The following is a 27881-nucleotide window of genomic DNA, read 5'->3' as shown; positions in this document are numbered from 1 at the left end:
GCCTTCCTGTTTTCTGCCCTGTACTTCATAAATTTGTTTACACTTGTTCTATTTCTGTAAACTGGCTTTCTTAGACAATGTTTCATCTTCATCTTTCTTACAGCAAGGAGGATGCTGGAACCATCTTCCATGATGCTAGCTACATGAACATGACTGGGCGAGGGTACGTGTGGGTGGTGACTGAGCAGGCTCTCAATGCCGAGCACGTTCCAGCGGGAGCCATCGGTCTCAAACTTGTCAATGCCTCTGATGAGGATGCTCACATCACAGACAGTTTGTGAGTCCTACATTTGAATGATTTATTCTTAGAGGATCTTTCTCTTTATGTTTGTCTGAATTTAATGCACAGATTTGGCAGCAAGCTCACCGGTAAACACACTGTGGTACTGTACATAGTTTATATAGTTTATATACATTATATAGTTTTGTTAGTAGGTTTATGTACAATTTTAGAATGCATAATATACATAGCATGTGTGGTGTGTATAGCATATGCTGTATATTGTATATCCTTAGGCATATATATATATTGTATCCTTTAAGATGTAATCCCTGGAAACACAAACCGACACTATCTCTATTTTTCGCTTGTTACAACTTGTAATCTAGTTGTTACATCTTGGCTTAATGTGTTTATGACATATTAGAATGTTGTTACAACTTGCTATATTGGTTGTTATAACTGGTTAGGTGTTAAAACTTGTTCGAACGTTGTACCAACGTCGTAGTTTTGGTGTGTGTTTGGCGGGATAACTGGTATATAAAGTTTAGCTTTTGTTGTTATTAATGTAAATGTTTCTTTTAGTTAAAATACCAGTTTGTTTTATTTGTGTTAAATTTTATGTTGCATTTGTGTTTGAGAGTATGTATTAGTAAATGAGAATGATTCCATGTGTAAAGTTTTCCGGCACATTTTCATGAGAGGAGTGTCCCTGCACTCCACGAGAGAGGGCTGAGACTCTACACACACACACAGGTTGTATGGTGTGTGCTCGTGAGGTACCCACCTCCCTGTGTGAGATTATTGACCTCCATTTATATCTGAGTGACTGGAACTGTAATCATTAATTGGGTGAGTGAGAGACTTTTCCTGGTTTGTGTGTTAGCTCTTTTTCTGTGTTTAGATAAATATAATGTATGCACTTTGATTATTTCTTGAGTCCTGCCAATGCAAAAATATGATGCCGGTCCCACATGGGCATTCCTGTGTTTGAAGTGTTTATAAATGCATACTGGTTCTACATCCCGTGGTTTAGAGTAATGTACCTATACTGAAAATAAGAAAGTAAGGACGGGTTTGCAGGCGATGAGTCACAATAACGTGGCTGAAGTATGTTGACCAGACCACACACTAGAAGTTGAAGGGACGACGACGTTTCGGTCCGTCCTGGACCATTCTCAAGTCGATTGTGACTTCTTGAGAATGGTCCAGGACGGACCGAAACGTCGTCGTCCCTTCAACTTCTAGTGTGTGGTCTGGTCAATAAGGATGGGTTTCATGAGTTCGTACTGTAAAGTATGGTTTACCAGCTCTTGCCCTTACACTCCCTTACAAAGAAAGCCATTGTATCATGTAGGATCAACAACTCTTAAACATATTAAGATCATCTCCACATTGTTTAGTGTTAATGAATGAATCAACACTTATAAAGTGCTGGTTTAGCTGCCTCTTAATTTAGGTAATTACCACTTGCTTGACTGCATTAATTGAAAAGCAGTGAGAGAAACCTTAGAAGGTATTAAGAAGTTGGAAATTAAAATTAATTAGCAAGACATCAGAACAACACCAGCAAGGAAAGCACATATGGCTTGTATTGGAAAAATAATAATGATTGAAACACTATATAATGTGTTAATTTGAAAACTCCTGGCTTTAATTTTTCCTAGGTACATACTAGCAATGGCCATAAAGAAGCTGCGAGATGACGATAACACAACAACGGAGCAGCCTCCGCAGGATTGTAACAACACTGGCACTTCCTGGGAAACAGGCAAAAAGCTCTTCCAGTGAGTTGACATCTGCACTATCCAGTCTTCCTTCTCAACACCTGCAAAACATTTCCCCATTTCTGAGCTATCTCACTTTAGTTGCCCATTAAGGTAAGGTTCCGCAGTCTAAGGAGGACTGACTCATGCCATCAGACAGAGCAATATTCGAGGTGTTGGCAAATTATAAAACTTTTCTTTCAAATGCCCCTACAAAATTGTAGTAGCACTAGGAACTACTGGAGGATATTAGGCAGCTAAATTGAGGTGTAGATAGGTCAGATTATATGGACTTAAATATCTGTAAGTCCATCTTGACAACCTGGAGATCACCCAGGAGTACCCCAGCAAATTACCAGTTAGTTTGTCAGGCTTCTACCCATTCTACTAGCTGACAACAATATGAACCACAATACAGACCTCTTTGTCAAGCCACCTCTGGCTATTTGCTAACTTTTTGTGTCAAAGGGAGAAGCAGAGAACAGTTCAGGAAAGAGGCTTTGAGTGCATATGAGATGCACATTTCTTAGAAGGCACACTTGCTTGCTCCTGGTCCCTTCCTTATTCCTGGGCTTTCCTATACACACAGTTTTCTTCTGTCTGAAATGACGTGAGGATGTTTGGTGATGTGGACTGTGTCCTGGTTCAGGTGATACCATCTGGTAATGGGTGGGGTAGGTGACTGACAAGTCAACTGGTAGTTTAGGAGGGGGGGGTATTCCATGCTGCTCTCAGGGTTCCCAAGAAGAGTTTGTGAAGGCTTGAGTGTGTATGATTTAAGCTTTCTGCAGCTAACTTTAAATGGGTGATGCTCTCCAGTGCTCCCTAATACAGATCCGGATATGTTTGAAAAGTTTATCAGTTCACTAGTATCTTGAATGTGACCCTGCCTGACTTGATTATATGCTACTCCTTAGACTGCAAAATCCTACCTTAGGGAGCAATGAAGTACTTATAAATGTGTTTTTCATATTCATTGAAGGCCTATTTCTGAGCTAGGACCCTCTTGAATGTTTCCATAGTCAGCTTCTTCATGATCCACCCAGGATTTATATCATTTATCAAGCTTATGTTATTTTTGTCCACATCATGACAGGCATCGTTATAAGTGGTTCTGTCTGCCTGAAACGCTATGCGTGTTAGTGGCTTTGCAAGAATGTAAAAACATCAATGCTCTGTACTCTCATAAACTTTGGAAGTTTGCAGTAGTTGAATCCCATGTACAGATACCATAAGTTGCCCAAAATGCTTTGTGTAATATTGGTTTCATTAGTACAGTATGTGTAACTACTGTTCCCACAATTGTACATTATTCTTATGTTCTTTGTACACACATTCTTTTGAATAAAAATTTGAATTTAAATTTATGTTAGAAATGAATGTTTAATGCACTGGACATATCGATTGTCTTATAGCGAGTTGGAGGATTGGTTGTGAACTGAGATAGACTTTCTAATGTCTACCTTCCCCAATTATGTAATACAGTCATCTGAAATGTCTCTAATTCTCATGGTATGTCAACTTCATGTTGTGTGACGTATGAATGATGGCCTGGCTAGACAAATGCGCATGGGCACAGAAGCAATTGAGACGCTGACTCTTATGGAGCTTTTAATATACTAAGTGTTCCAATTTTTAACTTTTAATTTGATGTTTTCTCATGATAGACTGGAATTAATATTTTCATTAATTAATTTGACTCATGTTTCTGTTCTTTTATTTATTTTAATATAGGTTTTTAGATTAAGCACTTTACAATTTTGAGAGCTACCATATAACTTCTTAGCAAATCTAATTAATGCTTTATTTTCAGATACATTTTAGAACAGGTCCTAAAGAATGGGCTCACGGGTAAAGTTGCCTTTGATGAAAATGGCGACCGGATCAATGCCGAATACGATGTTATAAACATACAAGAGTTCAACGAGACGACGGGTTTACGGAAAGAACATGTTCCTGTTGGACAATATAAATACAATAAAGTGAGTTGAAGTATGATAGAATACAGCTTATTCTTTCCATCCTGATTTATTTTTGGTGTATTAAATTTCCCAGATTTCATCATAGATGTTGTATGAATGTATTGTGCACAGTAGACCCATGCTCATGATCATGCTGTGCTCAGTATTCCTTAGCATTTACTGTATCAGCAGTTCGTGAGAACAACAGTAGACTCACAAGCATCCTTTCATTTTCATGCTATATATTAATAAAATCACTATATGATATTGTAAATAATTTACATTTGTTATCATTTTCTTGGGTTTATTCATTTTTTGAATGGTGTGTAACATACCTTGAGAGTAATAGTTTAAAGGAATTTGATTGCGGGCATTGTTAGAAATACCCAAATTTTTTTGAATGCTTCAGCATCAGTCGCATTCTCGATACAGTTACACTTTCACCTCACCAGACACATCGTGGAGGTGATGCTCGTATGGCTGATTCCCTGTATTATGTTTTCTTTGTTTAATTGTTTGATGCATCTTAACAAATAGGCTGCATTGTCATGCTCTTCATCTCTGGTCTGTATGTATTCCCTGCTGTAGCATACATGGATATTGTTTATGTAAAGTGTCAGTGATCCTCAGGATATCATTCTCAACTCTATATAGTTCATGTGGTAGACGTTAGACAACCTGCGTCAACTAGCATATTACTGGGTGACATAATAGTGGCAGGGGTTTTGAAGAGTGACTAAGTAGCTTCACAGCCCTCATGTTTATGGCTAAGATATTAACAAGATCAAATCATAACTAGTTCCATGACTGACTGTTTTTACAGACAGAGCTTTGTCTGTGAAGCTCACCTCCTATTGTTACCTTCTGAGCAGTTAAAAAATACACATACTCTACTGTATTACATTAATTTAAGTTATTGAGCTAGAAGTTATAATTTGGTTATTTTGTTAGGACACTTAGCCATAAGTTTGAGGTGAAAATTTGGTTTACACATCCTAATCTCATGGTCTTCTGTCTTATTTTTCACAATTTATTGCAGTTACTCTAATTGAAATTTTCTAAGATTTTACAAACCACCTTATTCTGTGGCATATTCCAGCCATCCACAACTTAATTTAAAAATAAATATTTTCTTGTATATCTTCTACAGATTTTTGTGTTAGTGTGAGTGTGTATGTCTTCTTGTTCTGCCTGTAGCTGAAATAGTAAAATCTTCCTTATCCATCTGTTCATACTACCATGATAATCTTCCAAGTTCAGTAGATATCATGTATTTCCTTTTTTCTTTCTTCCAGAGTGGTAAGGTTAAATTTGTATCCTCTCTCTTATAGCTTACAACTTACAGTTCCAGAACCCATTTGGTAGCAGCTTCTGTACTCGTTCTACAGTAACTTGATTTGTTTCTTCAGGCGAGTCACCGCACCACTGCTGCATATTCCAACTCTGGTTTGATGAATGGTACAAATAAGCTCTACAGTATTTTTCCATCCATATACTTAAATTCCAACTAAAGATTGCCAGCATTGCATAAGAGCATGATGTAACTTTATATAGTGCTTTGGAGACTTATTTATAAGTTATAGTCAAACCCAGATCCATCTCTTTCTCCGATGTCTTCAGTACCTTGTCACTAACTTGTATTCTCTGTGGGGTCTATTCATGTCATTACGTGGCATTTCTTTGCACTGATTTCAAAAGTCATTTTTTGCTCAAGCTGAATATGTTATCTAGGTCTTCTTGCAGCAGTTTGTGTGTATACATGTGCAGTTAAGTGTAGTTACAGGATGCATGTTATACTCATGGTGTCTCGTCGGTTTAATAATCTTTGTCATACAGAGAGATATTTGAAGCTTCCAGTGGTGTTGTCACACACTATCCTTTCCTATAATTTATACTATCATTCTGTTATCAAAAATAATTTAATATGTGTTTGTATTAACTTGTTTTTATAGTTTGTAACTGTGTCCTCTTGTTCTTGATATTATGGTTCCAAAAATCACTCCTTATGAATTTTATTAGTTACTTTCCATACTTAAGGTTCCCGGTAGTACAGTCGGATTCATTCTTGACACACACTCGAGAATTCCAGGTCCAAATCCCGGGCAGGACAGAAATGGTTGGGTGCATTTTCTATCACCTAATGCACCTGTTGACCTAGCAGTAAGTAGGTAATTAGGAGTTGGTCAGCGTGTTGTGGGGTTGCATCCTGGGCAGGGTCAGTAATTCGACCTTGGGGTGGGAATCTCGATATAAGCCTAACATGAATGAATACACTCTAGCTGCCTGTCCCCTGACATAATGAATTATTATATACAGTATAATTATTTTATTTGAGGTGATCCTATTCCTTTTTTTTCTGTTTTTCAGTTTTGGCATATTTAGTGCCTCCAACCTTTTCTCATAGCTCTTATTGTTAAGTCTGAAAGACATTTAGTAGCATGCTTTTTAAACTTTTCTATTTTGTCTATGTGCGTGTTGAGGTACATTGTGGACACCAAATATGTGCTGCATATTCTAACTTGGGACACACAAATATCATATCTGCCACTGTGAATGAACAGTAAATGCAGTGTTCACTCTGGACTACTCATTAATAAGGGGCTTTAGAGCTGTAATTAACTCCTGGAAATCATTCATTCATATTAAGGTACTCAGAATTTTATTCTCATTTTTATTGTCTCTTGATTCAAATGCTTATTCTCTTAATAATGTCTCCTAGAAGCCCTACTCTATCACTTACAAAATACAAGTACTCAAAGTAAAACTTGTATTAATTATGATGAAATGCATCTTCTGGGAGGGGGGCAGTCCCCAAATCTGGGAGCAGGGGCCTATTGACACCCCAAAGCTTATGCACTGGTTTCCCAGGGCCAAACTCAACACATCAGGCATCTGTGATGTTTTGTTAAATGCTGGGAGCAGATACCAGAAACATGCATCTACAAAGAGGTGGGGATGCTAAGGGAGTCATAAAACTCCACAAACTTTGGAAACCACATCAAAACAGCTAAAAAGTGGTCACCAAAAAATGCTCAGAGAAATAATTGGCACAAACAAATGCCAAACATACTCTCACAACTATCCAAAATACCTCCTTACCACTTCTGCCTCCCATTACCAGATGGTAGTGCTAGTCAACCAGGGCACTGGCAGTCACCACCACCATACTCAAGTCTGATCTAACTTCCCAGAATTCATTGGTAAGCAATGGAATCAGGGCAATACAAGCTGAACCAACTCTCAGTAAGGGAGTTTCATTTTACTCAACCCTATTTCTAGGATGACCACCCTCATTGGCTTCCCTGAGCTTATATCCTATGGCATCTCACAAGTGGAATCCACAACACAGCATCACAGACATTACACTCTGAAATGGGAAACATGTACAGTATAATTAAAAGAATAAAAGCTTATCCGAGAATGTTGATACCATGGACATCAGATCCAGTAAAACGTGGAGAAGGACTCAAGAATATGTTACCACCATCCCCAAACCACAGATATGCAAAGAATGAGGCATGACAGGAAGGTATCTGGCCAACCACCCTCTGTTAGAGTGCAGAAACTCTGAGTTCAAATATTGGTTGTTGACATATCCAAAGGCAACACCTGAGATATGGAAAAGTTAAAGAAGAGTCCATCTTAGAGAGGAATTTTCTACACCAGAGAAGAAAACTGCAGATAATCTTGCTAAACAACATGCCAAGGAAGATAACCTCAAAACCATAGCAGAAGCAGGCTAAAAAACAAACATGGGACATGAAAGATGACTGACAAATACACAGAGTATTAGAAAGCATGATATCCAACATTGGACCAAAACAACATTCCACTCACTCAAAAAAAAAAAGGTCTCAGGAGATATTGTGTTGGATGGGGCACCAAGCAGTGATTTCATTGAATCCATGGTTGACTTAGCTCCACATCTGGTGGTGGAATGCAAAAGTACCAAGGTATTTTGTGTATGAGCATTTAAAGTTTTTATGCTCACTTTCAGTCATTTTGGGAGGACTTCCTCACTGTGTGGAGTCTTATGACTCTTGGCTCCCACCCTTCTATGAGGGTGCAGGATTCTGGTACCTGCTCCCAGTAGGTCAATCACAGATGTCTGGTGTATTAAATTTGGCCCTACAGTATCAGTGCATATGTTATGGGCTGCTACTGAGGGAGCTATCCAAGGTAAAGTTGCTGCCCCATTTGTGTTCAAGCTGTCTGTCTGTGTCCATATCTAGGGGAATGAGAGTAGGGAATCTATTATGTGTGATTGTATTGTATAAGAACAATATAGGTCTTTCACACTGGATCATCACTCACTCCCATTTCTCTGCATATAAACAAAAGACAGCCAGGCACTCACTCACTTCATCAATAATTCTCTTGATGAAGTGAATGAGAACCATGCATATGGTTCTTCATATATTCAAAACCAAATGCATGACACAATTTCATCAATTAGCTCAATCTCCTATCTCATTGCTCCCATCTCGGCAATAAATTTTGTGTCTGTCAGAAATCAGCCCTCTGCTCATCTACATATTCTCACAAAATTGGAATATGCAGCAGTTGTATGGTGCCCTTATCTTAAGAAGCACATCAACAAACTGGAAAGGGTGCAAAGACATGCTACTAAACTTTTGGACCTGAAAAACAAGAGATAAAAGAAAAAGGTAAAGGTGTTAAATAAGCCAAAGCTAGAAAACAGAAAGAAAAAGAGGCAATATGATCACTGTGTACAAAATAATACAGTATAGGGAATTGACAAAATAGACTAGGAGGAATTTTTGAAACCTGCAACTTCATGAACACAAGGCCACAGATTCAAGCTAAGGAAACAAAGGTTCCAAAAATACATAGGAAAGTTGTCTTTTGCAAATAAAGTAGAAGGATGGTACAAGTGAGAAGGTAGTGGATGCAAAAACCATCAATAGTTTCAATACAGCATATGACAAAGTTTGTGGGGAAGATAAGACACCATGAGTGTAGCTTTCATACCGTAACTGGACTTGGGAAATTACAGACCTCAGGCTATTATGTGGCCAAATTAGAAGGAAAACACAGTAAAAGACTAAGAAATCATCCTAATAGTTTCTGAAGAACTCACAGGAGAGTCCAGGTTTTTAGGAATGAATTAAAGGTGTGATCTGATGTGGACGCTGGTAGATGAGTAGAAAGTATAATGATTGACGTGGTAGTAGCTGAAGAGGAGTTAAAATATATTTAGGTAAAACAAATTATCTGAAGGAACTAGATGAAAGCCAGCCAGTAGGAATAGGTCAGATAGGACAAACTTTGTAATGGGAAGTCAAGCTGTATTTAAGCCTTTCACTGTGACACCTCATTTTTCATTTTATTCCCACCAATAATGGAAATAACTAATTTTTTAAAGGGGGGGGGGGGAGAAAGCAGCTTGGTGACTGCCTGAAGCTATCTCGCTGATATGGCTTCTTACTACTGGACTACTGGGTCACATTAATCATAGGAGTCCTATTTGACCTACTGGGGATCAGAGTCATAACCTGGCTATGCCTGTCCCTCCATTTTCTTTCCATGCTGGTGTGGATCACCCAGCTTCTGGTGCCCTCCCCCCCCCTCCCCTGGTTCCAGTTCCACAGTGTTTAAGAGTTTCAAAAACTGGTCAGGGTTTAGCTTTAGAGGTACAGTAGTTCGCTCTCCTCCAGGGGTGGCCCCATCCACTCTGATGATGAAGGCAGCTCGGCCATCCCTTTACAACTGATACCTATCTCTGATCCTTCTCCTTGGAATGGTGCCTTTCAGTGCCAGGTATTGAGAGCAGACTAACACTCTGCCCCCAGGGCCATTATAACTGGCTTCTGGAGGTGGGTTGGGGGTCTGAGGAGGGTCTGTGGGTGTCCTACAACCCTTGACCTGAAAAAAAAGTCTTTCTCTCTAAAAAGGAGCCATTATATAACAAACCCAACATCTTTTAGGGATAAATTTTAAGTACTAATTAATAACAATATTTATTAATAACAACGGTGTCTTCATTAGGGCAACATCTTTGCTTGCCTCCCATCTAAAAAAAAATATAAAAAAAGCCCTGAATATTTGATGAACACTATGAAAGTTGTAAGTTACATATGGAATTCATGAACATGACATAGATCACTTTAACTGCTAGTACAGGAGATATATATATGTTTCAAGCTGTCAGCTGAAGTGAGAGGTTGCATAGTACGAGGCAACCTAGCATCCTCACCCCCACGAGGTCTCGGTTCACCCAAAGCACCAGACACTTGATACGATTAATTCTATGCTGGTGATAGTGACCTTTAAAATGCTTAGAAGCCAATTGTTTTAACTTTGAAGGAAGAGAATCATCAATTTCAGCTTGGGGTAATGTTTTGGGGTAATGGTAGGCTATTGGTTTTGGTAGTACAAGTAACATATTTTAACTTTTTACTTTGTTTATTTGTTTATTATTCTGTATTTGAATATAATCTTGAACGTTAGCTATGATTATAGGACATTCTCTGTACCATAGATTTGCAGAATTTCATCATGTTCTTTTCTTTCATTTTTCTCTTGTGCTATACATCCAAAGTTCTACCACAGTATGGTACAGATGGCTGAGAACCAATATGTTCAACTGAGTAATAACAGTTTATCTGTACCACTTGATTAGAATCAATATTTAAGATATTTCAACTGCTTCCCAATTTGATATGATGTACAGCATCTGATAAATTATTGATTTTCTGAAGTATAATGTAAATAAGGGTGATTTATCATTCAGTTTGAAGAATTCAATGTCACAAATGATGTGATGTTTCACATATATTGTTGTCAGTACTTTTTTCTAGTTTTTCTTATCATTTTATTTAATTTTCATTATGAAGTGCTGTAGCATTTTGTTTACTTTAATCGTTTGCGGGAAGAGTTCGAGTGCAGTGCATTTCTGTGTCATGCAGAGGCTCCTCCTCTCAAGGTCTGTGGTAGTGGCACAGGAAGTTATAGTCGGGTGCAAGATTACAATGACATGACAGTTATTGAACCTTGAAAGAATTATGCATTATTGGCATTGCTGAAATATAATGCCTGGAGTAAAAGCTGTCGATACAATCACGGACAGTGCTTGGCAGGTGACCGTCAGTCAGCCTGGCTAAGCTTCCATGTTCTCTCGCAGCCGCCACGGGGTGCAGGGAAAGAGGAGGGTGGAAAGACCTTGGGCACCACTACCCCGCAGCCGCAGGTAAACTAGGCTCTTCCCACAGCCAAGGGGCAAGATGGGATGCTCATAGTTGCTGCATGAACACAAGTTTAAAGATTTGTAGTTTGTTAATTTAGGCCAGGGGCATCATTGACAATTATATAACCTTGTCACTACTTTTACAGGCCATCATAACAACTTTATTGTTTCAAAAAAATTGTATTTTGGATACTGGATAGGTCTAAATATTATATTTTGTATATTTGTAACAAATTCAAGAAAACATCAGCATGTGCACTTGCTCGAGTGCGGTGAAGATTGTCACTGGTTATGAATCATAATATTAATGCACAAATATGCATATTAAATTTTTATGTTAAGGTTTTATTGATCAAGAATCATTGGTTATATTTTCCCAAATATTGAATGAACATACTTTTCTTTTTACATGGGTAGCAACTGTAAGTCATTGCTACCTTTTAATGAGCTCTGATTCTCTTTCTACAGAAGATTTGATCTACAAATGTGTAGTGTCAAAAAATAAAATCTTATTATATACTATAACAGACTACCCATCTTGCCCCATTTCAAATCAATTGAGACCAACTGCTCGTATAAGCCTGCTGCTGCACTAGTGACGTGACCCTCCAGCCCGGCAGCACTGGACGTGTTGTTAAACTTACAGCAGCAGTAATCATCAAGTCTTGTGCTTCTCTAAACTCTCTCTCATATTTGGTACCTCCTCTCATCTTTATAATGAAAAAGTTAATAGATAAATAAAGGAACTGTGTACAATATATATATATATATATATATATATATATATATATATGTATATGTATATGTATATGTATATGTATATGTATATATATAAATAAATAAACAAAGTTGGGGTCCTGTGCATATACCACCTTTCTTCATGACACTTCAGAGATTTGCTCATCAACTTTTTCCTAGATACTGAACATGAAAGCAAATCTAAGAATGCCAGTGTTGGGAGTAAATAGAAGTATGCACTGAAATTTAAATTTACAATAGATTCTATATTATAATTTATTTTAAAAATTTGTTGTAGAAATTTAAGTTTTTCCTGCCTTTAATCATTTTTTTTCTTCAAATAATGAAAAATAATAATGCTTTTCATACATATGATAATTGCTTATACCGTGCAGATATTTACAACCATCAGCCGTACTTAATAGCTGCAAAGTACCATAATTTGGAAAAGTAAAAGCTCGTTAGTGATTCAGGAATAAATTTTCAAACTCTGAATGGATAAGAATGAGCATTTATAAATTTAACTCAAAATGCTGACAAAATATATATGTTTGATAATATCAATGTTAATTATGTAATGTAAGGTGATCTCTGCTGCTGGAGTAGTTTACACCACGGTCACATTAAAGATACTCACACGAATGTATATTTTGACATGATGATCCACGTTTTGGCCATGAATTCATAGGATGTCGTTTGGGTTGAGTAACATTCATTGTGTGAATGATACTGATCAAAAATTGGTTGCATTTTACTGCAGATGGCTCACCAGGGAAGAGATTTACGTACTGTTAATTGTGACCAGAAAGTAGTCAGTATTTAAGCCTTTCATGATTACAATTTTAACACAAGGTTACTAACATTAATATAGAAAGAAGTAAGAAGTTTCCATTCCCCTGGTTTGCTAGACAAAGCTAGTAAACATGTTAGCAAATTAATGATTTTAGAAAAGAAAAGTATTACTCTAACCTAAGTGACTTCTGGGAATTGGAGCCACACTCTGCATTCTTCTAAATCTTTCTAGTGTGGTAGATGCCATGTTCCACCTAGGGGCAAGTGAGAAATGGCCCACCATACTGCTTGTTCTATTTCCTCACTGCTTATATTTTTATTAGGCTTATGGTAGCCTTACAAAATATATCTTAAATTAGCATTTTATTTTTTTTCGAATTATTAAACTTTTTTTTTTTCTTAATATGTTTTCAAATATTTTCAGTGATATATACATCAGTTGTTTGATGAAAAGGGTGTTGCTAGCATGCGGGGTATTGCAAAACCTGCATGGTCTATAAAGCACGATGGATTGTTACGCCAGTTGTCATCAATGTTTGTGTTTGGACCTCTCATGTTGACATTGTTCTTCATGAAAGGATTCAATAATTGTTCATAAGCTGTACAGTATTGTAATGCTTATCTTCATAGTAGTGTGTAATGTTGATTGCATCGTAACATTTATAATATCTATTACGCTTAGGTCCCCCCCCCCTGTAAATCCTTGTTTTAATAATGTTGAAATAAATGATAACGATGATAAGATTCAGATTAAAACATTTAAGCAGTTGTTTATTAACTGCTTTATAAAATGAAGTTTTGCATGCTTTATCTACCTTTATCTTTATAAGTCTTCATCTTAATAAATCCATTTAACCTAATAATAGAAACCACAAACTCTGTATTTACAGTACAGTATTGCATTGTCAAAATTCTGAACCTGCATCTGTGAGCGTGTATTTAGCACGTGTGGTAATGTTGCCGGGAGATGATGCTGTGTTCCTCGTTTATTTGAATGATTTGTGTATTCAACAAGAAGTTGTACACTGAATGTTAGTTTATACAGTATATAATATTGTATGTTCTTCCAAAGTGGTACATATGTTTTATGTGATATAAGATGCTGTGGTATCCAATCATGTCATATTGTAAGATATAGTAGTAGCTACCAAGATATCTACTAAGATACCAAGATATGGACTATCAGACATATTTAGCATTACCATGATATAAGGTGCAGTAGTACCCAGCATTACCATGATATAAAATACAATACTACTTTACACTATTAAATAACAAATCACATTATATTCGCACTTATAATAAAACATATTGTACTGGCAATGATCAGCTCATGATTTAAAAGATAACCTTTTCACACTGAAAATGGCTCTTTTAGAAAACAAATAGAGTAACCATATGCAGTACAACATAAAAAATTTTTAAAACAATTTAGGAATGGCTGTAATACCAACATCAAATTTATCACAAAGTGGAAAAAGGCAAGAAAGCCTGACAAATATAAGGGAAACATTTGCTTTCTCTCTCTGTGAGTTGGCTGGAAAATACAGGTGTATGATATTAAGTATCCTCATACTCTAGAGATACCACTCCACTTCCCACTCACAATAAACAAGTGAAATAATTTAATGATAATGTAAACAGCATTTAAAGTGGAAACAGATTGGTTAGGAAAGTCATTGTGTTTTGCTTATATTTGTTATGCCACGTACCATCTAAGTAATCCGTACTAGCGGGGTTTAGCCACATCAATAAATCATGATCCGTCCTTGACAATAAGGACTGCTACTCTGCGTTAATGATCAGATATGGTTGTTGCTTCTCTCCATGACACAGGTCTTGTAGGGAGGATCTGCGAGAACTTGATCTCTCAACAGTAGTGTGGCAAGTTAACTACCAGCCTGTTAATTTTAGTACAAATGTTTCTGAAGCATTGTGTCCTGGCCACATTGGTAAATCTTGTATTTAAACTTGTTTTAGTTATTTCATACAAATAACTAATTTTAGAACTAATGTTTGGAAGTTTAATATATTGGAATGTACAGATTCTGATTTTAGTAATACAATACTGTATTTGTAAATTATTTTTGCTTAATGGTATATAAATTAATATACAGAGTCTGAAAAATATAATAAAGAATTTCTTTCCCTGTTCATATATACTGACTCTATACAGTTGGGCATTACTCTGTATGAGTTCAGAGAATGCAAAATCACATAGGTTCAGTTTAGTCTTACACTCAAATTTTAACTGTGTGTGGGTAGGCTTTTCAGTACATGAGTTTGTGCACGAGGGTCGTTCAAGTGAGTTATGTTTTTTAATCTGCGTGACACTCAAATTCTGTCGTGCTCTGTGACACAATTTTGATTGACACTCAAAGTCAAAGACATTCTTTGACTTTGTAACTCAGTTTTTTACATACACACTTTTTTGGATTGCATTTTAGAATCATAGTTTCTCCCAAGTGTTCTTCACTTCATTATGTACTATACTGCTACTTTCCAGCCACATAAGTTCTGAGAATTTGCTATACAAAAGTTTATCCAAGAACACATCCCTCATGCAGACTGAGGTCCAACTTTACATTTCACATTACTCTCTGTATGTATGGATGTATATGTGTGTGTGTTTGTGTTGTTGAATATGACCGAAATGGTAAGATTGATATTTCTAACATGAATCTTCTTAATATTTCTTACATTTTTCTTCACTGTCGGGGGTTAATTGAAAAATTAACTCTCCAAAGTTCATTTTTACATTTATTTTTTAATTTATGAACTGATGCCTAGAAGCATTTTGCAAGACTTCTCCCATTTTCAAAGACTGATTTTTATGTACTCCGTTTCATGCTTATATTCTTGATCTGAATATATATCACCCAACGTTTTTGGGTGAGGTGACAGGAAACAAATCATTGGGAAAAGACAGAACATGAAACAATGGGTAAAAATGAGGTATGTTACCATGGGTATACATTTTATCTGCTTGCTTCTGTGCAGGTTTGGGGTCTTATCTGTAGTGAGACATCACACTTCATTTGGAGAGTTCATTGTTCAATTACCCCGGACAGTGAAGAAAAACGTAAGAAATATTGAGAAGATTTATGTTAGAATTATTAATCTTACCCTTTCGGCCATATTCACCAACATATGTTTACAAGAAAGACTGCTACCAAAATATACTAATACAATATATATATATATATATATATATATATATATATATATATATATATATATACACACACACACACACACACACACACACACACACACACACACACACACACACACACACACACACAGGCGGGACCAAAGAGCCAAAGCTCAACCCCCGCAAGCACAATTAGGTGAGTACAAAAGTACACATGCTTTCGACTTTCAGGCTTTCGACAGAGTTCCACATAAGAGGTTGTTCTGGAAACTGGAAAATATTGGAGGGGTGACAGGTAAGCTTCTATCATGGATGAAAAATTTTCTGACTGATAGAAAAATGAGGGCAGTAATCAGAGGCAATGTATCAGAATGGAGAAATGTCACAAGTGGAGTACCACAGGGTTCAGTTCTTGCACCAGTGATGTTTATTGTGTACATAAATGATCTACCAGTTGGTATACAGAATTATATGAACATGTTTGCTGATGATGCTAAGATAATAGGAAGGATAAGAAATTTAGATGACTGTCATGCCCTTCAAAAAGACCTGGACAAAATAAGTATATGGAGCACCACTTGGCAAATGGAATTTAATGTTAATAAATGTCATGTTATGGAATGTGGAATAGGAGAACATAGACCCCACACAACCTATATATTATGTGAGAAATCTTTAAAGAATTCTGATAAAGAAAGAGATCTAGGAGTGGTTCTAGATAGAAAACTATCACCTGAGGACCACATAAAGAATATTGTGCAAGGAGCCTATGCTATGCTTTCTAACTTCAGAATTGCATTTAAATACATGGATGGCGATATACTAAAGAAATTGTTCATGACTTTTGTTAGGCCAAAGCTTGAATATGCAGCTGTTGTGTGGTGCCCATATCTTAAGAAGCACATCAACAAACTGGAAAAGGTGCAAAGACATGCTACTAAGTGGCTCCCAGAACTGAAGGGCAAGAGCTACGAGGAGAGGTTAGAAGCATTAAATATGCCAAAACTAGAAGACAGAAGAAAAAGAGGTGATATGATCACTACATACAAAATAGTAACAGGAATTGATAAAATCGACAGGGAAGACTTCCTGAGACCTGGAATTTCAAGAACAAGAGGTCATAGATTTAAACTAGCCAAACACAGATGCCGAAGAAATATAAGAAAATTCACCTTCGCAAATAGAGTGGTAGACGGTTGGAACAAGTTAAGTGAGAAGGTGGTGGAGGCCAAGACCGTCAGTAGTTTCAAAGCGTTATATGACAAAGAGTGCTGGGAAGACGGGACACCACGAGCGTAGCTCTCATCCTGTAACTACACTTAGGTAATTACACTTAGGTAATTACATACACATACACATACATACATACTAGGGGCCTCGTAGCCTGGTGGATAGCGCGCAGGACTCGTAATTCTGTGGCGCGGGTTCGATTCCCGCACGAGGCAGAAACAAATGGGCAAAGTTTCTTTCACCCTAAGTGCCCCTGTTACCTAGCAGTAAATAGGTACCTGGGAGTTAGTCAGCTGTCACGGGCTGCTTCCTGGGTGTGTGTGTGTGTGTGTGTGTGTGGTGTGGAAAAAAAAAAGAAAAAAAGTAGTTAGTAAACAGTTGATTGACAGTTGAGAGGCGGGCCGAAAGAGCAAAGCTCAACCCCCGCAAAAACACAACTAGTAAACACATACACGTACACACACGTACACACACACACAGAGTGGAACCTCGATTAACGAATTTAATCCGTTCCGGCACCGAGCTCGTCATGTGAAATGCTCGTCTTTCAAAACGAATTTGAAAGCTTTGCGCCCTGGAGAGGCCACTCCAGACCGAGAACCAGAGTGCAACTCCATAGTCTCCTGAGACTGATGGATGCCTACTCTATATAATATATATATATATATATATATATATATATATATATATATATATATATATATATATATATATATATATATATATATATATATATTATAAACAAAAAATATAATAATACTGGGTATAAATTAATATATAAAGTAAAAAAAAGAACAAGTTCATATACAATTTGGGAGAGACCTAGATGGTACATCATATTGATGGCTAGGAAATGGCCATTTTATATGGGTAACCAGATACAGTAATAGCTTTTTCTGGGAGCTCCACAGCTTATGCACTGATTCCCAGGGCTAATACCATCTTACCAGGTGTGCTCAGACTTTCTCATGACTTACCAGGAACAAGTACCAATTACCAGAATCTTGCCCCCCTTCCCCCCCCCCCCCCTCCTTCCTCACAGAGGCAGGGGACCAGAGGATTTCACAGACACCATACACTGAGGGGAAAACCCTGCCAGAAAGATAAAAGCAGGTTACAAGGGCTCAAAAAAAAAAAACATAGAGAAAATTTTTTGATACGATTTAATACCAAGCAAAACTAAAAACTATTCACAAGCAAAATACTACCATGCTGCTTACCCCCTCCTGCCATCAGACATTAATGCTGTTGTAATAAAGCAGAAAATGCAACACTAAATTATAATAATAACAGAAACACTAGTCACTAAACAAAATAAACACAGCCTTAGGGTGATGCAGGTAGATATAGCCGGGCATCTGGTTGATTGATACCTGATTGATGGGGTTCTGGGAGTTGTTCTACTCCCCAAGCCAGGCTTGACTTCTGAGAGTTTGGTCCACTAAGCTATTGCTTGGAGCGGCCCGCAGGCCCACATATCCACCACACCCCGGTTGGTCCGGCACTCCTTGGAGGAAACAATCTAGTTTCCTCTAAAAGATGTCCACGGTTGTTCCAACTGCACATCCCCAGAACCCCATCAACCAGGTATCAATCAACCAGATGCCTGGCTATATTTACCTGCGTCACCCTGTGTCATCAGGCAAGAGAGTGATGGGCTATGTGGCACCTGACCCTGGTTGACTAGCATTGTCATCTGATGGTGAGAGGGGGGGTAGCAGGAGGGTGATATTTTGCTTATTTCTGCATAACTTTAAGTTTTGTTTAGTATTCGTCCATAACAAATACTTCAATAATTTTTTTGTTTAATTTTTGTGCAATTTTTTTGTGCTATTTTTTTTTGCCTTTTTGGGAATGTATGATGTTTATGACATGCTTAGCTCCCCTGCCTCTGTGAAAGAGCAAGATTCTGGTTCTTGTTCTGGGTGAGCTATTCTGAAATGCCTGGTGAGATGACATGGCCCTGTGGTCCCAGTTCATAATCTGTCGGGAGCCACGTCTTAAGCGCTACCTCAGAAATAACTAATATCCTGGTTTATGAATGCGTGTGAACTTATTTTATACTCTATGACATTAAAAATGTTATACACTTAAATCACTTTTTAACAAACTTATATTACTAACTTTCATGCACAATAAAAATAATTATTGATTTATGAATATTTGTTACTCATTGATCTTATAGTTTCAAGTAAATTAGCCTATTCTGGGAGGGGCTCCCTTGGTAGCTGCATGAGCTACCCACCTGGCTAGCTGACATACAGGGAGTCAGACATGACATACAAACATACAGACTTATAATCTGAAATTACAAACGGCCTCACAGTCCTCATTTTAGCCCCCCTTTTATGAACAATTTTGAAGTCCCCATATTACAAACTGCTCGTGATGCACTCTTTCAGTTGTTCTTGAAAAATACAGATAAGATTATAGTGGTTATGTAGTAGGTACAATATTTGTATACTTTATAAAGCCATTAATTATGCACAGCAGCTCATGCATAACTTAGGATTATGAATGTTGTACATTTTTGGGGTAATATTTAACACTATGAGATGTAAAGTAATATATAGACTGTACAACAAAAAACTTAATTTTACTAAGAAATTTAACAAATGACATACAGTTTTCTAGTGGTACTTAAAGCTTAAACATGGTTACCATTTGCTTTGCTGTCCCAAACTATATAAACAATCATTACCCAAGTCAAACCACTGATCCATCACTCATGTGCTCCACCAGGTGGCAGCACCAGCCTCCAGTTGTTTTGAAATGCCACCTCACATATTCTCACACCTGGTGCCTTGTTGATACGATTACTGCTGTTCCACTGGGCTCAGGTTCTGCTTGTTCAGATAAATGTTGTCCATCGTTTGAACTTCATTTGCACAAGGGCCTTTTTTGTGTATCTTTCTTTTGAGTACTGTGATGATCCTAGATCTCCAGATTATTGAGGACGCTAGATTCTGGTCCTGGTTTTCTGTAGGCACTCACGAATCACCGAATCCTGGTGCAGTTCTTAAGTAGGTCAGCTAGCCAGGTGGGTAGCTAGGAGAGCTACCAAGGGACCCACCAGCAGGAGATATTTCATTACATTCAACACTGGATTTTAAATTTTTGTACTAATATTCTTAGTGTTATTTACTCTCTACCCCAACCTGCTGTGACCTCATATTCGACTCCCTGTGGACTTATGTGACCAATTGCTAGACAAAAGAAACGATGACATTAGAAATCAATGAGAACGCCATCGTGTGGCCAGGAAATACGACCATCAAGCCCCAAGGTTACATGATCCCCACAAGACTTAAGGTCAGTCAAAGGATCAATTGTGCTTAGAAATTAGTAAGTTGTAAACTTGACTTAGCTAGATATGTGAATGAATGATTAATTCTTTCAACCCTAATGAATGGATGTGAAACACAAGTCTGATATGAATACGAAGTCTCCAACTAGAGCATTAGATATTAATAATCCAAAGAGTATTGATTGTGTCAGAGGATGGTTGAAATTCAGAACTGTAATGCAAAGCAAAGTAAAAAAAAAGTCTATAACTTTTAAGGCTGAGGCAAATGTGCTACAGCAGTATAGCTATGAGGAGCAAATTGATAAGGAGCATGAATACAAGTGAGTTTCAGAGTAGGAAAATAAAAGAGAAAAAAGATATTAAGTAGGTGGACAAATATGGTGTATGAGAATACTTTGTATATGTAGTAAAGTATAGGAATGAATGGAAACAGTTTATTAGGAGGGAATAAATGATTGACAGCTTTTTTGTGATAATTTATATGTAGCAATATATGCCTTGTCTGTTAAATTGCTAAAATTATACTGAGAATAATTTGCCTGCCACATTTATATTTTTTACCAATTTCTCAACTCATACCTTTGCAACCTTTCCTGAGTAGCAAAAAATAACAATGTAGGAGCTACAGTACTGACGATGATAATGATGAAACCCAAATTATATCGTTCAAGATTTCATTTAAATGTGTTAGAAATATGGTTGCCCTCATATTTAACATTATCACAATACCCTCAGGTCCTGACTATTGAGGAGAAACCTTTTGTGACAACACAGAAAATTGAAAGCAAAGCAGAATGTCTGGGAGGTGGCCGTGTTCTCTGTCCTTGGTACAATAGCTCAGGAGAGGGCTCTGACCTCTTTTGTTGCACTGGTTATTGCATTGACTTGCTCAATACACTTGCTAATAAGATCAATTTCACTTTTGAACTTGCGCTTTCTCCTGACGGCCAGTTTGGTTCTCTCCAGATGAATGAAAACACAGGTAAGATAATCAGAGAATATTGTTGTAGTCAATTTAATATAATTTGTCATAAAACTAAAATTATTTTGTAATTTTAGAAAATGTTTTAATTAACCTTGATACTGAGCACCTGTTTCATGTAATTACATAAGTGTAGTTACAGGATGAGAGCAATGCTCGTAGTGTCCCATGACAATTCCGTGATGCGCAGGAAAAAATAAACATTTTGTTTCTACATTGCCTCAAGATGATTTTCAAATATAGACAAACATACATTCTCTCATACACAACTAAACATATACAGTAGTACTGTACTTGCAAACACTAGCAAATGAAACATGCAAATTAAAATTGACAAAAATTAAACAAACTGATATTTTAACTGAAAAGCAAACATTAAGATTAACAGTAAAGCTAGGCATTGCACACGAGTCATTACACTGTTGGTCACAGTAGGAGCCTGTTTAGAACATTTCATTGTTCGAAACTAGTCGGCACTCTTCTAACAGATTATTATTAACTCAGTTTGAAAATGGTCAGTTTGTGCATAGGTTACATAAAATGTGATGTTATAAAAAATTTGCTGTACCTTCATTGGATTATTATACTGAATTATATTATTTAAACTATACTGCCTTGCTTTTTTATTCCTAAAAGTAGGAATAAATTTGTTTATCCTGGGATGAGATAGGCTCAGGTAAATAAAATTCCCTGCATCAACATATTCCTCATATTTAACATATACTCTGGACCTTACTAAAGTTTTGCTCTCCTCAAAATAAGACTTCATCTACATTTAAAATCTAACAACAATTTGGTGTTTCAACTTTGCACTGATGTCTACCAGTATATAATTATCTCTTTATAACCCATATCTCATTCCCTGATTACTGGGTGAATAATGATGTGCATTATATCAATGTGTAACTGTGTTGTAGGCAAGAAAGAGTGGACTGGTCTGATTGGTCAGCTGGTGAACCAAACCCACGGTGCCGACATGATAGTTGCACCTCTCACCATCAACCCAGAGCGGGCGCAGGTTATAGAGTTCTCAAAGCCTTTCAAGTATCAAGGAATCACTATCTTAGAAAGAAAGGTAGGTGATTTGACTACTGAGGAAAATCCTACTATGTGTTTTTTATCCATTTGGGGCAAATAATGTCGTAAAATGTCTTTTCAACCTAGTTTTGATCTATTGGTTTCTTTCTGACCTAATTTCTCTGTTGTCCTATTTGATTTCCTGTTTGACTTCCTTTGTTGTCCTGTTTGACTTCCTTAGTTGTCCTATTTGACATCCTTTGTTGTCCTGTTTGACTTCCTTTGTTGTCCTGTTTGACTTCCTTGTTGTCCTGTTTGACTTCCTTGTTGTCCTGTTTGACTTCCTTTGTTGTCATGTTTGACTTCCTTGTTGTCCTGTTTGACTTCCTTGTTGTCCTGTTTGACTTCCTTTGTTGTCCTGTTTGACTTCTTTGTTGTCCTGTTTGACTTTCTTTGTTGTCCTGTTTGACTTCCTTTGTTGTCCTGTTTGACATCCTTTGTTGTCCTGTTTGATTTCTTTGTTGTCCTGTTTGAATTCCTTGTTGTCCTGTTTGACTCCCTTTGTTGTTCTGTTTGACTTTGTTGTCCTGTTTGACTTCTTTGTTGTCCTGTTTGACTTTGTTGTCCTGTTTGACTTCTTTGTTGTCCTGTTTGACTTTCTTTGTTGTCATGTTTGACTTCCTTTGTTGTCCTGTTTGATATCCTTTGTTGTCCTGTTTGATTTCTTTGTTGTCCTGTTTGACTTCTTTGTTGTCCTGTTTGACTTTCTTTGTTTTCCTGTTTGAATTCCTTGTTGTCCTGTTTGACTTCCTTTGTTGTTCTATTTGACTTCCTTTGCTGTCCTGTTTGAGTTCCATTGTTGTCCTGTTTGAGTTCCTTTTCGATATTGTTTGAATTTACTTTATTAAGTCTCATTGAAAATTAAACAAAATAATTGTTATGTAAAAACAGGTTAATAAATATAGCTATATAATATGAGGTTTGTATTAACACCATTCAATGTCTTGATGCCTCATCAGTATTTCAGTGCCTCCCATGCCTTCATCTCACTGTATCATTGAAATTTACTAACCAAATTTTACATTGGAACTGCTTTATTTCATATGAGTATAATCATTATGTATGTGAAATTAATACCCCTTCAAATGATTTGATCCTCTTTGTCATTTGGCATTGGCAATATCTTTTAGTGTAGGGATTATTGTTGTGGACAAGTACTGTGATTTAAAAAATTGACAATGTAAAGTTGTGCTTTTTCCATCTGTCTTGTCAGATATACAGTATAGTAGTTATATTTATTTTTCTGTCCACAGCAACCTCGGTACTCCACCTTAGTGTCCTTTCTTCAGCCCTTTCGCAACACACTGTGGATTCTGGTCATGGTGTCGGTACATGTAGTGGCACTTGTCCTCTACCTCCTCGACAGATTCAGTCCTTTTGGCCGGTAGGTTGCTGATTTATATCTAGAGGACTTATGTTCAGATCTTGTTTTATGTATAGATACATAGTCCTATAATACATATATTATCTTTACGCTGTTTTTCACTGTCATGGGGTAGGGAGGTATTAGCTTAGATTATAAAAAGGGAACTAATATAATAAAAGGCCCTATTTTAAAAAATGGCAGAAAGAGCTCAGGAGAGAACTTCCGTCAAATCAGCTTGACATCACACATCTGCAAGCTCATGGAGAGAATCCTAAGGGAGGGAATCATTCACCATCTCTCAGTGAACAATCTTGTAAAATCAACTCAACATGAGTTTGTTAAAAATAAATCCTGCCTTACAAGTACAAGGACTTCTGGTTTAACCTTGACGACGAGCGGATGTGTGTACACCTCCTCCGCCTGGGAGACGCCGGATTACGTTCTGTTTCGCAATTTCGGATTTGATACTGCCGTTTGGCATTCCTATTCAATGATCCAGATTGTTACAACGCTTGGCACTCATGTCACATTGGGTCACAGGATTGTTGATAGATTTCAAACATTTTTTGGCTGGTTCTCCCGGCGGGGTGATGGTGTCCTGCGACGGCTTAGCCGAGAGATGGCTGGAGTTAGTGACCCCTTGGTGTGCCCTCAGACGTGGTAGGCGGCTGGTTTCTGCTCTACCGGAGGGCACTGGATGATTTTTGCATTTTAGTAGTTGGGGGGGCGAGTCTTTGGTTTTGCTACCCAGTGTTCTCTGTGTGGGGTGGGGCTGGTGCTTGTCACCCTGAGAGACTCCTGGAGGTCTCCCAATCATCTGCCTGTCTGTGCATTTATTTGCCGCAAGACATACTAGTTTCTGGTGATATGCATCATACGTTTTGCCATTAGGCTTTGCGATTAACCCGTTACGGGTACACTGGGGCACATCCAATCCCACATTCATCATCGCCCCTTAATTCACAACAAGTGCAACACCTGCTCACATGCTAGGGAGGTGGGACACCACGAGCGTAGCTCTCATCCTGTAACTACACTTAGATAATCACAGTTAGGTAGTTTCATTTTTTGAAACGGTAACCAGCTACTCAGACAAATGACTTTTGGTTGATATAGTATACATGGATTTTGCTAAAGCCTTTGACAAGGCACCATATGAAAGACTGGCAGGGAAGTTACAGGTACAGGGAATAAATGGAAGAATACTAGAATGGATAACACAATGGTTAAAACAAAGAAAACAAAGAGCGGTGCTAAATGCGAATGAATCTGATTGGAGAAATGTGGTAAGTGGTGTACCACAGGGGTCCATTTTGGGGCCAACTCTTTTGGTTTATACATCAATGACATAGAACAGAATATTTCAAACCACATCATAAAATTTGCAGATGACACAAAGATTTATGGCAAAGTAAGGAATGATAATGATGTTGTAGCCTTACAAAGAGGTCTGCAGGAACTCCACAAATGGTCAGATGACTGGCAAATGCATTTTAACACTTTTACTGCCCCAGCGGGCGACCTGCCGCGCACCTCAAGGTTAGCAGAGCGGTGTGCATGAGCTCGCCACCCCCACAAATGTTTATACTCAAATAAATCAAATTTTTAGCTTTCTGACCTCAATTTTCATACTACATCGTTCAATTTGGTATCAAATTGTTCGCAATAGAATGCTGTAAAGAGATAATGTGCATATAAGAACATATAAGTCTCACTTTTCTATACTTTCAACAAAAACTCAATAACTTTTCCCTCATTCGTGTTTCTTTCAATGCTTTCGTCATGGATTGGCTCTGTTCCTGATCAGTATCCATCTGGAAGTCAATTTTCAGTGTTTATAAAGCCGATAACAACAAATACCTGAGATAAAATTAACCAGAATGGGGAAACTTTTCGACTCGAGGGGAGGCCGCGGCTGTCACAAACGAGGTCACGAGAACAGTGAGCCTCCAGCGTGGGTGGGTGCCCACACAGTTGGGTCAGGAGGCCACATGGGATATACAGAGAATGGGCAGAAGTTGGTGCACATTTAAAAATAAGTCCCATAGTATTTGGACAATATATGGAATTTCTAAAAAAAAAAAAAATGAATGACGCCATTTGCATCTTCACACACACTCTGTATTTTGGTTCTGTGACGAAATATGCGGCATCGGGCAGCGAAAGTGTTAATATTGACAAATGCAAAACACTGCATGTGGGGTACAACAACCCACGCCACAACTACCAAATTAATAACATTACATTACAGCAGATTGATGAGGAAAAGGACCTTGGAGTCAAAATCCATTACTCAATGAAAGTTGCACAGCAGGTAGGAACAGCAGTTAAAAAAGCTAATCAAACACTTGGAATAATGAAGCGCACCTTCAATTTCATGGAAAAGAAGGTAGTGATTCAATTGTATAAATCTCTGGTGCTGGCACATTTGGATTACTGCATCCAAGCATGGAGACTTCATCTTCAGAAGGATATAGCTGCTCTGGAGAAAGTGCAACACCGGGCAACAAAAATCATTCCAGAGTTAAGTCAACTCACGTATCAGAAATGGTTGAAGGCCACAGGGCTAACAACACTACAAACTAGGCATGACAGGGCAGATCTTATTGAAACTGTTAAAATATTGAAAAAATTGAAGGATATTGATCCAGATATTTTCTTCGGGAGATGAAATGTAACACAAACAAGGAGCAACGGTTTCAAGCTCAAAAAGACGCTATGTAGGACTGAGAACAGGAGATGCTTTTTCACCCACAGGGTTATTAACCCATGGAACAGCCTACCCACCAAAGCAGTTAATGCTAAAACTCTGTTGGGTTTTAAAGTACAGCTGGAAAAGATCATCAAGACAAATGGGGGCCCTTCGACAAGCCGCTGCCTTCCTGTCCTCGTTGAGGCCACTAGTGTTAGTGGCTCTCAGGTAAACTCAGGAATGACAGTTTTATATATTATAAAATATCATTCATCTACAATATCATGCCCATTATTGTTTGTAGAATCATGTATAAACAAGTGCCAAAACATTCCAGTCTTTGCTCACAGCACTACATAAGACCAGGTGTGCAATTCTTTGCGTTTAATTGTCAAATACAATACAACAAATATTTATATTTTCCCTTAAAAAACAATTCTGCTGAGCATCATCACATCCTCTCACACTTACTCGTTTGAGAAATATTTAGCAAAACTAAAAGCTTCTTACTTTAGTGCTACTGCATCTAGAATAAGAGGAGTTCTATCATCAGCTTGACATTATATATTTGTTCATAATTTCAGGTATAAGCTTGCCAATATGGATGGCACAGAGGAAGATGCTCTTAACCTGTCTTCTGCAATTTGGTTTGCATGGGGAGTTTTGCTCAACAGTGGTATAGGTGAAGGTAAGCTTATCTCTCGACATTTCCAGCCAAGCTTTTAATGGTTAATATTGAGGAGATTTAAAGAGTTTGTTATGAATTTAAGGTGCTTGCTGTATTTTGTTGGGAAAGATTGAAGGGGAAGACTGGATATTTTTAAAGGATTTTTAATATAGTAAACACCAGGACAACACAAAATAATAGAATCGTACTACTCAACTGACGATGACTTTTCTTGGTGTATGACTGTATGTATACACTGACATCAGTGTATAGTAGTGATTACTCTGCCCATCAAAAAATATAGTCATGACATTAATGAGATTTAGAATTTTAAATGAAGTTGTCTGTTGTTATTTGTGGTGGATGTGATCAAATGTACAGTATAAAGGAGAGACCTTTAGAGGTTTGGAAAATAAATTTAATGAGCATAAATGTGACTGAAATACAAATACACTAACATAAATATCTTATAATTAAATTGTTAGTATTCCGTTCATTGAAGAGAAGCAAAATTGACTGTACATGAAAAGAACTTAATGATGCAAAAATAGTGTGAAGCCATTTGTATATCTACTATCATTACAATGAAAACAGTGATTTTTTTGTTAAATTGTCAACCCTCTAGCATTTTTGTTGAGAGGAAACAGCAGTGTATGTAAGATAACAGTTGTTTTCGGGGCGATTAGGTCATCATGACACTAGCATGTAAACATTATACCTGA

General features: G+C 37.4%; 1 protein-coding gene across 7 annotated transcripts in view; it reads left to right on the top strand.

The window, feature by feature from the left end:
* Positions 1–27881, top strand: part of Nmdar1 (NMDA receptor 1) — a 96911-nt gene that overhangs the window by 54177 nt on the left and 14853 nt on the right. For 5 of the 7 annotated variants that reach the window (XM_045765000.2, XM_045764998.2, XM_069311188.1 and 2 more), the window contains 9 exons: positions 104–277; positions 1888–2007; positions 3800–3968; positions 11092–11157; positions 20279–20380; positions 21111–21357; positions 22275–22432; positions 23688–23818; positions 27077–27180. In XM_045765000.2, the coding sequence (XP_045620956.1) occupies positions 104–277; positions 1888–2007; positions 3800–3968; positions 11092–11157; positions 20279–20380; positions 21111–21357; positions 22275–22432; positions 23688–23818; positions 27077–27180 (1271 nt within the window). The remainder of the gene's footprint in view (positions 1–103; positions 278–1887; positions 2008–3799; positions 3969–11091; positions 11158–20278; positions 20381–21110; positions 21358–22274; positions 22433–23687; positions 23819–27076; positions 27181–27881) is intronic. The other 2 variants (XM_045765002.2, XM_045765001.2) reach the window with 1 other exon arrangement.

This window comes from Procambarus clarkii, chromosome 69, assembly GCF_040958095.1.
Source record: "Procambarus clarkii isolate CNS0578487 chromosome 69, FALCON_Pclarkii_2.0, whole genome shotgun sequence".
Lineage (NCBI taxonomy): Eukaryota > Metazoa > Arthropoda > Malacostraca > Decapoda > Cambaridae > Procambarus > Procambarus clarkii.
This window is presented reverse-complemented; position numbering and strand designations above follow the sequence as displayed.